This window comes from Colobus angolensis, unplaced genomic scaffold (genome assembly GCF_000951035.1).
Source record: "Colobus angolensis palliatus isolate OR3802 unplaced genomic scaffold, Cang.pa_1.0 Scaffold136, whole genome shotgun sequence".
NCBI lineage: Eukaryota > Metazoa > Chordata > Mammalia > Primates > Cercopithecidae > Colobus > Colobus angolensis.
In genome coordinates, this window is record NW_012114444.1 from 523,138 (window position 1) to 531,878 (window position 8,741).

The 8,741-nt window shown below is 62.6% G+C and overlaps 1 protein-coding gene across 1 annotated transcript in view; it reads left to right on the plus strand.

Moving 5' to 3' along the window:
* The window catches only part of UCKL1 (uridine-cytidine kinase 1-like 1), a 12,032-nt gene extending 3,641 nt beyond the window's left edge, over window positions 1-8,391 (plus strand). Inside the window, exons 2-15 of the mRNA XM_011934433.1 lie at window positions 1,938-2,128; window positions 2,317-2,423; window positions 2,611-2,781; window positions 3,041-3,112; window positions 3,942-4,131; window positions 4,216-4,277; window positions 5,013-5,029; window positions 7,046-7,144; window positions 7,213-7,306; window positions 7,396-7,458; window positions 7,536-7,658; window positions 7,742-7,849; window positions 7,918-8,074; window positions 8,164-8,391. Coding sequence (XP_011789823.1) covers window positions 1,938-2,128; window positions 2,317-2,423; window positions 2,611-2,781; window positions 3,041-3,112; window positions 3,942-4,131; window positions 4,216-4,277; window positions 5,013-5,029; window positions 7,046-7,144; window positions 7,213-7,306; window positions 7,396-7,458; window positions 7,536-7,658; window positions 7,742-7,849; window positions 7,918-8,074; window positions 8,164-8,243 — 1,534 coding nt within the window. The 3' untranslated portion in view covers window positions 8,244-8,391. The remainder of the gene's footprint in view (window positions 1-1,937; window positions 2,129-2,316; window positions 2,424-2,610; window positions 2,782-3,040; window positions 3,113-3,941; window positions 4,132-4,215; window positions 4,278-5,012; window positions 5,030-7,045; window positions 7,145-7,212; window positions 7,307-7,395; window positions 7,459-7,535; window positions 7,659-7,741; window positions 7,850-7,917; window positions 8,075-8,163) is intronic.
* The last annotated feature ends 350 nt before the right edge of the window (window positions 8,392-8,741 follow it).

Below are 8,741 nucleotides of genomic sequence, written 5' to 3' on the forward strand. Positions count from 1 at the left end.
CCCCCTCCCTCTCACACGCCCCCTCCCTCTCACACACTCCTCCCTCCCTCTTACACCCAGGCACATGCGGGTGAGCGTCCTTCGTTTGCTGGATTTTATACCGATGGAATCTATCTCCTTCCAGCTTGCTTTTCTCCCCTGACGATGCTCTGAGGATGCCTTTCCCTCTCCGCACCCGTGTTTCTGTGTCATTTTCAGGCGTAACTTGCATCTGTGGAGTGTTCCATCTCCTGTGAACTCCAGAGTGCAGTGGACAGACTGTGCCGCTGCAGGAAGCTACAAAGAGGTGGCCCTGCTGTTTGCGGGACTTTCCCTCTTGCCCCCAGGGGCTCTGCCCTGCACAGGCAGTGGCTGTGGTTCTCAGTTGCTCCCCATGGGGGTGGGCCATGACCTGCAGGGCCAAGGTGCTGACCCCTGAGAGCTTCCCAGGCAGGCCTGAAACATGATGCTGAGGCCACCATGGCCAGCGTGGTCTCTTCTGCCGGACCTGTGTCTTGTCTCCTGGCATCTTCACACCAGGCTCTGCATCCGAGCCTCTCAGAACAGACTGAGCGGGCGCCACGTTGTCCCCCCACCCCAGCAGGGCACTGGGCCACATCGAGCCTCCCCAGAGGCTGCCCCTCCCAGGGCTCCATGGCCAGTCACGGCCCCCTGCCCACTTGAGGATGTAAACTGACAAAGAAGTTGGCAGGCGCCTGAGTGCTGGTCCGGCGTGTGCAGTGCATGTAGATGCCACCCCGCATAGGTCTGTGTCTTCCTCCTGTTGATTTCACCCCCTGCAGCCTTTAGGGGCTCCCCCTTCCCCTGGGCAGGCTCATGGTCACCTCCCAGGCAGCCTGCAGCATTTCCTCTCTAGTGTTTGCCAGATACTGGAGGTTTCTATTTTGGGGACCCAGGAGGGGCCACAGCAAGAATGAATGGGGTTCCCGTAAGGCTCCCAGGGTCCTCCATCTGGCACTCCGACAGCCAGAGAGGCCAGGCCGTGGCACCACCCTGTGCAGGGCTGCTGTCACTGCAGGAGGATCAGGCCCTGGCTGAACCCTCTGGCCTCTCTCCCTGAGCCCTTCAGCCTGGTCATGTCTGGGGACCTCACCCTGGCTGTATGCGCACAACCTGGTCTGGCCTCACCTCCACCCACGTGCTGCCCTCACATCTCTTTGGGCACCCAGCCTTCAGCATGGCAGCGATTTGGCTGCCCAGAGAGTGTGCTAGGTTGGAAGGGAACATGGTCCACTTTGGGGTCTTGCCTGCCTTTCACATGCCCACCTTGAGTCCCCTTGGGGACAGGGCCTGGCCCAGCCAGTACCCGTCCACACAGCAGGATGAGCATGGCCCCAAGGTAGTGTCTCTCCTCCTTCCCTTGTCCTTGTTTGCTGTCCCTCAGTCCTTGCTGTGTGGACAGTGATGGTCTGCCTTGTGCCAGGCTAAGCACTTGGGTCTGTGTGTGTCCTGTGGCCCAGCTGCAAGCAGGGTTCTTTTTTTTTTTTTTTTTGAAGTGGAGTCTCGCTCTGTCATCCAGACTGGAGTGCAGTGCAGTGGCACGATCTCAGCTCTTTGCAACCTCCGCCTCCCGGATTCAGGCGATTCTCCTGCTTCAGCCTCCCTAGTAGCTGGGATTACAGGCGCCTGCCACCGCGCCCAGGTAATTTTTTTTTTTTTAATTTTTAGTAGAGACGGGGTTTCACCATGTTGGCCAGGCTGGTCTCAAACTCCTGACCTCAAATGATCCACCTGCCTTGGCGTCCCAAAGTGCTGGGATTACAGGCATGAGCCACCGCGCCCAGCCCAGGCAGAGTTCTTATGTACCCCCGATGAGCCTGCCCACCTCAGCCATGCCTGTTGAGGGGGTGGGGAGATGCCCTGTAGGCCAGCCATGCCAGCGGGTACCTGGGAGGTGGGCAGCCCAGGGCCAAATCCGAGCACGCCCCTCTCTGCAGCAGCAATGCAGAGTCCCTGGACAGGCTTCTGCCACCTGTGGGCACCGGGCATTCTCCCCGGAAGCGGACCACCAGCCAGTGCAAGTCAGAGCCTCCCCTGCTGCGCACCAGCAAGCGTACCATCTACACCGCAGGGCGGCCACCCTGGTACAACGAGCATGGCACACAATCCAAGGAGGCTTTTGCCATCGGTGAGAGCAGCGGGAGGGTGGGACCTGCTGCCAGACGCCTGCCTCCGGCTCCCCTCCAATGCTTTCCCCTGGAGCAGGAGAAGGAAGCCGGGCAACCGCAGGCAGTGGCAGTGGGGTGGGTGCCTCCGGGACTGATCTGTGTCGCAGCCCGTCCATTCCTCACAGAGGGTCTCCACTCCCCCCGGCAGGCCTGGGAGGTGGCAGTGCCTCTGGGAAGACCACTGTTGCCAGAATGATCATTGAAGCCCTGGACGTGCCCTGGGTGGTCTTGCTGTCCATGGACTCCTTCTACAAGGTGGGCCGCCGCCCAGCTCCCCCAAGGACCCCCTTGTCCTCTCCCTGACCCTGGAACCCCTGCACATGCAGGTCTCTGGTATCTGAGCCCCAGTGTGGCTATTCCTGGGAGGCCTAGAGCCCCTGACCACTGGCATTGGGTGAGGGCCCTGCTGTGCCTGCAACTCCTCCACAGCCTCCCCCACCAGGTGCTGACTGAGCAGCAGCAGGAACAGGCCGCACACAACAACTTCAACTTCGACCACCCAGACGCCTTTGACTTCGACCTCATCATTTCCACCCTCAAGAAGCTGAAGCAGGGGAAGAGTGTCAAGGTGCCCATCTATGACTTCACCACGCACAGCCGGAAGAAGGACTGGGTAGGCCAGGGCCCTGCAGAGGGGGCCTCTGGGGGGGTAAGTCAGGGCCCTGCAGAGGGGGCCTCGGGGGGGGTAAGTCAGGGCCCTGCAGAGGGGGCCTCGGGGAGGTAAGTCAGGGCCCTGCAGAGGGGGCCTCGGGGGGGGTAAGCCAGGGCCCTGCAGAGGGGGCCTCGGGGGGGGTAAGTCAGGGCCCTGCAGAGGAGGCCTCGGGGGGGCTGCAGGCACATGAGCCGGGGTCAACTCCTAGGTCTCTTCACAGAAAACACTGTATGGTGCAAACGTCATCATCTTTGAGGGCATCATGGCCTTTGCTGACAAGACGCTGCTGGAGGTTAGCGCTCACTGGGAATACCCACCCCACTGGTGTCTCAGCCCCGGCCACCCTGTCCATGAGGTGTGTGTCCTCCTGCCCCGTCCCCAAGGCGTCCACACTCTATGGGCCTAGGCCAGCCACTCCCTACCCCAACCCCAACCCCAGGCAGTCTACAGCTGGGTCCATCTGCTGGCCCTGCAAGGCAGAGCTGGGGCAGTGGTTCCTTCTCCACCGGCTGAGGCCAGTGCTCGTACCTGGCGTGTTCTTGGCGTTCTCGTCCCTTGCTGTGGTACTGATGGACAGGTGAGGACCTGGGGCTGGTGTGTTTGAGAGACTTTGCTGTAGGTCACAGGAGCCTTCAGGACAGAGCTGAGTGTGACTCAGGTTGGCCTGATCCCAGGGCCCAGCTCCTGCCCCTGGCACAGGCCCAGAGGACCCCATTGTCCAGCACGTAGCCGTCCCCAGCCTCCACAAGGCCTCTTCAGGGGCCAACTGTGGTGGCTGAGCATGTGGACAGACCCCAAACTCGCCATGCCCCCCGTTCCCCAGTGTGTTGGTGCGAGTTTCCTCAAGCTTTAAAGTAAAGGAGATCACGTATGCCCAGCCCCATTCCTGCCTGAGTCCTTCACCAGCCACCATGCCACGCCTCTTCACCTAAGCCCCTGATGGGCAGCATGCCACCCCCAGACACCCCCACCTCGACACTCCTCCCCACCTGCCAGGGTGCCCTGGGGAACTGGCTCTGGCCAGGCCCACAGACCAGGCGGCTTCACTGTAGGGGCTGGTCCCGGTGTCTCCATGCCAGCTGCTGGCATCCGGCCGCTCACTGGCCCACTGTCTCCACCAGCTCCTGGACATGAAGATCTTTGTGGACACAGACTCTGACATCCGCCTGGTACGGCGGCTGCGCCGGGACATCAGTGAGCGCGGCCGGGACATCGAGGGTGTCATCAAGCAGTACAACAAGTTTGTCAAGCCCTCCTTCGACCAGTACATCCAGCCCACCATGCGCCTGGCAGACATCGTGGTGCCCAGAGGTGAGCCTGCCGGGCTGCCTGTTGGGCGGGTGTCAGGCAGGCCAATGGCCCCGCCCCCAGTCACCCTCCCCCATCCCGCCCCAGGGAGCGGCAACACGGTCGCCATCGACCTGATTGTGCAGCATGTGCACAGCCAGCTGGAGGAGGTGAGTGGCCCGCAGCCCAGCGGGGTCCTGTGTCCCCACGGCCTAGCCCAGCCCCACTACCCACTTCTCCACGGCCACCACCCCCAGTGGCCTGCTCACCTCACCCCCTGTGCTCACTGCCCCTTGCCAGATGCCAGCCCTGAGTGTCCTGAGCCTGCTTGGTCAGTCGGATCGTCCAGCCCAGACCCCATCCCATTGTGCCGTGCAGGGCCTGGGTTCCCTGAGGAAGCTGGGGTGGGGGTACAGGTGCTCAGGACCCAGCCAAGGGTGCAGCCTGCTCAGCACACCCAGCCTGAGCTTTTGGGAATGACAGGCATGACGTGCTGGCCCAGGACTGGGGGTTTCACTGCTGAGTGCCACGCCGGGCCAGGCTCCTCTCTTTCTCAGGGGGTCACCCAGGAGCGACACCCCTACCAGAGGTCCCGTGCTCCCTGAGGCATTCTATGGCTGGGCCTTGGAGCCTGGGCTGGCTCTGAACACACTCCGCAACAGGATGTTGAAGGCCTGAGGCCTGCAGAACAGAGCCCAGGGTCCTGGCTCTTGCCCCAACCCAGAACTGCAGGTCTGGCCCAGGTGGTCCCCAGGTTAGAAGCATTAGAAGCTTGCCACCCCCATGACTGGCTGTGTCCCTGCGGGCCTGCAGCATGTCCATTCCTGGGTGGGGGTGGCCTGGCCGCCTGCCCTGGTCACTGACACGCCACCGTTCCCTTGTGTCTTCCTGTGTTGCTGCCACAGCGTGAACTCAGCGTCAGGTAAGACTCACACAGCTGTCTGCACAGATGGAGGCATTTCCAACCCTCCCAAGAAGCTCCAGGTCTGGGCTGTGATCCAGCCACGCAGGCAGCCGGCTCTTCCCAGTCACAGAAGGGGAGGTGTGGAGTGGTCCCAGCCCTGCTTCTGCCTCCCCTTGCTGGCAGATGAGGACACTGAGGCACAGAGACGTGACGTAGCTTGCCCAGGGTCATGGGGTCCTGACCCTGTCCTGGCTAGACTTTGCTGGAGGCTCCCCTGACCCGAGTCTGTCTATGGGATTTGACCCCAGAGAGCACAGCTGTCCTCCTGAGGCAGCACTGCCAGGCCCCTGGGGCAGGGACTACAGACATGTCCCAGCAGCCAGGGAGCCTGTTGTACCTCCTATGCCCAGCCTCACGGACCAGTCAGTTTTTCCTGGTTGCGGGTGGGAGGGCCTCGCCCCTGTCCTCCCACCCACCTGGGTCCTGCTTGCCCCAGCTCTGCCAGCGGGAACTGGGCAACTGCAGCAAGAAGCTTGGGCTGGGCCGGGGCCGTATCCCACTGCCCCTCCCCAAGGGCAGGCATGCGGGGGGACAGCCACGAGGGACCTGCCCTTCTCCCCGCGTTCTGTGGGTTGGGAGGCTCCTGAATGAGCCACCTGGTGGGAGAGCCTCATGTTCAGAGCACTCCAAAGAGTTTGCCAAATGTTGGAAATGCCTCCAGGCCCCGTCCACCAGCTGTCCAGCCTCCTGTGCCTGCATGAGTCTCTGCTTGGCCCTCTCCACGGCCAGGGAACCCGCAGGTCTTGTCCCATCAGGTTCCTCCTGAAGCTTTTGTTCTGAGAAAAAAAATTTCCAGGGTTTCAAACTTGAAAAAACACCTGAACACAGCCAGACACATTTTCCATCGTCTGGTCAGCTGAGAAAGTGTTGGTCTGTGGCTCCACTCACTTCCATCAGCCCCAGGAAGCCTTGGTGGGGGGCAGGAGGGAGGGCCAGGCAGGGCTGGGGACCTGGCCGCCCACACTCCTCCTCAGGCCTGCGGGGAACGCCCTGCTCCCCAACTAAGCAGCCTTCTCTTTGTTCTCTTCCTTCTCTTGTAAACCCCTGTTTCCTGCCTTGTTCCCTCCCTGAACATGCTCTTCACCTGGCAAGCAGAGGAAGCTACGTTGGGATATGTGAGCAGAGTGCTCTGTGGTGCTGCTGTGTGCCCCGCCTTCCTGTAGCCCCTTGTCCCGCTGCTGCTGCTCTGCCCCGCCCCTTTCCCTGCCACCCTCACGCCTCTTTTCTGCCCTGCCACACCCCATTCCCGGCCCTGCCTCTCCCTGCCCGTGTCATGCCTCTTTTCTGCCCTGCCCTACCCCTTTCCCTCTTCTGCCCCTGCCACGCCCAATTCTGTGCCCACCCCCCGCTTTCCTCTTCCTGCCCCTGCCCCATACCCTGCCCTTGCCCCGCCCCTTCCCCCCCCCGCTCTGCCCCTGCCACGCCCCTTTTCCGCTCCGCCCCCTCCCTGTCCCACCTCTTTCTTGCCTCCGTCCCGCCCTTTTCCTGCCTGCTCCTAGACCTGCTCCTGCTCCTGCCCCTGCCCTCCCCAGGCTTGGGCAGCGGGGCGGGGCAGCCAAGCGGCACTAAGCCAGCTTTGCCCCCCCGCCCCCATCTCTCGAGGGTCCATGCACCACTTCGGGGAGGAGCCAGGGCGGGGCCTGACCCCACAGAGCTTTAGTTCCCCCAGGGAGAGGCTGGGGACAAGCCACCCATCCTGGGGTCTGAGACCTGTGAGCCTGCCCTGTGCCTGGCCCACTTCTGCTTCCTCTTACCCCCAGCTTTCTGCCTGATGGTGAGCTTGCGCTGCTGTTCGCCACCATCTTTCGCCTTTGCCTGGCAGCTCAGCCCCAGGCAGAAGTCAGGCCCGCTCCACCTCCTGCTGTGCCTGGCCCATGTGTTCCCCCCACAGTGATGTGCACAGCCGTCCTGTGGGGAGGGAGAGCTCTGGGAGAAGACCCCCTTCTTGAGTGTTCGCCATCGGTTTGTCCCCAGGGCTGCGCTGGCCTCGGCACACCAGTGCCACCCCCTGCCCCGGACGCTGAGCGTCCTGAAGAGCACGCCGCAGGTGCGAGGCATGCACACCATCATCAGGTGAGGACCCACCTGGGGAGGGAGGCCCCGCGCGCGCTCCCGCTCCCGCTCAACTTTCGGCCCCGCAGGGACAAGGAGACCAGTCGCGACGAGTTCATCTTCTACTCCAAGAGACTGATGCGGCTGCTCATCGAGCACGCGCTCTCCTTCCTGCCCTTTCAGGTTTGTAGCCCGCGCGCGAGGTGGAGGGTGGGTCCCGGAGCCGGCGCGGGCTCCCTGCGCTCACCGAGTCCTCACCCTTCACCCCACAGGACTGCATTGTGCGGACCCCGCAGGGGCAGGACTACGCGGGCAAGTGCTATGCGGGGAAGCAGGTACCTGCCTGGGCGCACCTGGGCGCGGGACAGGTGGCTGGGGCGGGATGTGGGTGCTTAGCCTCCCCTCCCCGCAGATCACCGGTGTGTCCATTCTGCGCGCCGGTGAAACCATGGAGCCCGCCCTGCGCGCTGTGTGCAAAGACGTGCGCATCGGCACCATCCTCATCCAGACCAACCAGCTTACCGGGGAGCCCGAGGTGTGTGGGGGCAGCTGGGGCGATGAGCCCGGGGGTGGGGGCAGAGGGAGCCGCACCTGCAGCCTGACCCATGCCGCCCGCAGCTGCACTACCTGAGGCTGCCCAAGGACATCAGCGATGACCATGTGATCCTCATGGACTGCACCGTGTCCACGGGCGCCGCGGCCATGATGGCGGTGCGCGTGCTCCTGGTGAGTGGGCCCTGGGTAGGCGGGGCAGGTTCAGGCGGAGGTGGGATTTACCTGCCCATACACTGCAGGACCACGACGTGCCTGAGGACAAGATTTTTCTGCTGTCACTGCTCATGGCAGAGATGGGCGTGCACTCAGTGGCCTATGCGTTTCCACGAGTGAGAATCATCACCACGGCGGTGGACAAGCGGGTCAATGACCTTTTCCGCATCATCCCAGGCATTGGTGAGGCTGCCCAGGCCCTTCAGCCGTGCATGAGGGCAAGGTGGGTGGCCCTGGGAGGCCCCACCACACTGGCCCGCTTCTTTCTCCAGGGAACTTTGGCGACCGCTACTTTGGGACAGACGCGGTCCCCGATGGCAGTGACGAGGAGGAAGTGGCCTACACGGGTTAGCTGCCCAGTGAGCCATCCCCGTTCCCGCCACCCTCCTCCTGCCTCCTGACCCAGGATTGCCGAATACAAAGATGTTCATTTTTAAAATGTTACCAGTATAATTTATTTTATGCATTTTATAAAATAAATAAAGCTTTAGAAAAATGAAGGTGTGATTGGTTAGTTACAGCACAGGAGTGGCGTCCTGGCTGAGGCTTGCGTTTGTGGAGACTCCCGTGGCGGGGGAGGGAGGGAGGGAGGGAGCTGAGGGCCCTGCCTTCTCCCATGTGGGATGAGGCATTCCCAGTCTTGCACTTGTGCCAGATCATGGAAGGGGTAGAACTGGGCCCTGCAGCTCCCAGCTCTGCTAGATGGCGGCCCTAGAACCCACAGCTTGGTGGCCACCTGGCCTGGACCTAGAGAGGGGACAGGGCCTCCTGGTGCTCTGGGTCTCAAGAGGCAGCCCCTGTGGCTTTTCCCCCCGGGGCCCATGAGCCTGGAGCCGCTGCTGCCAAGGGC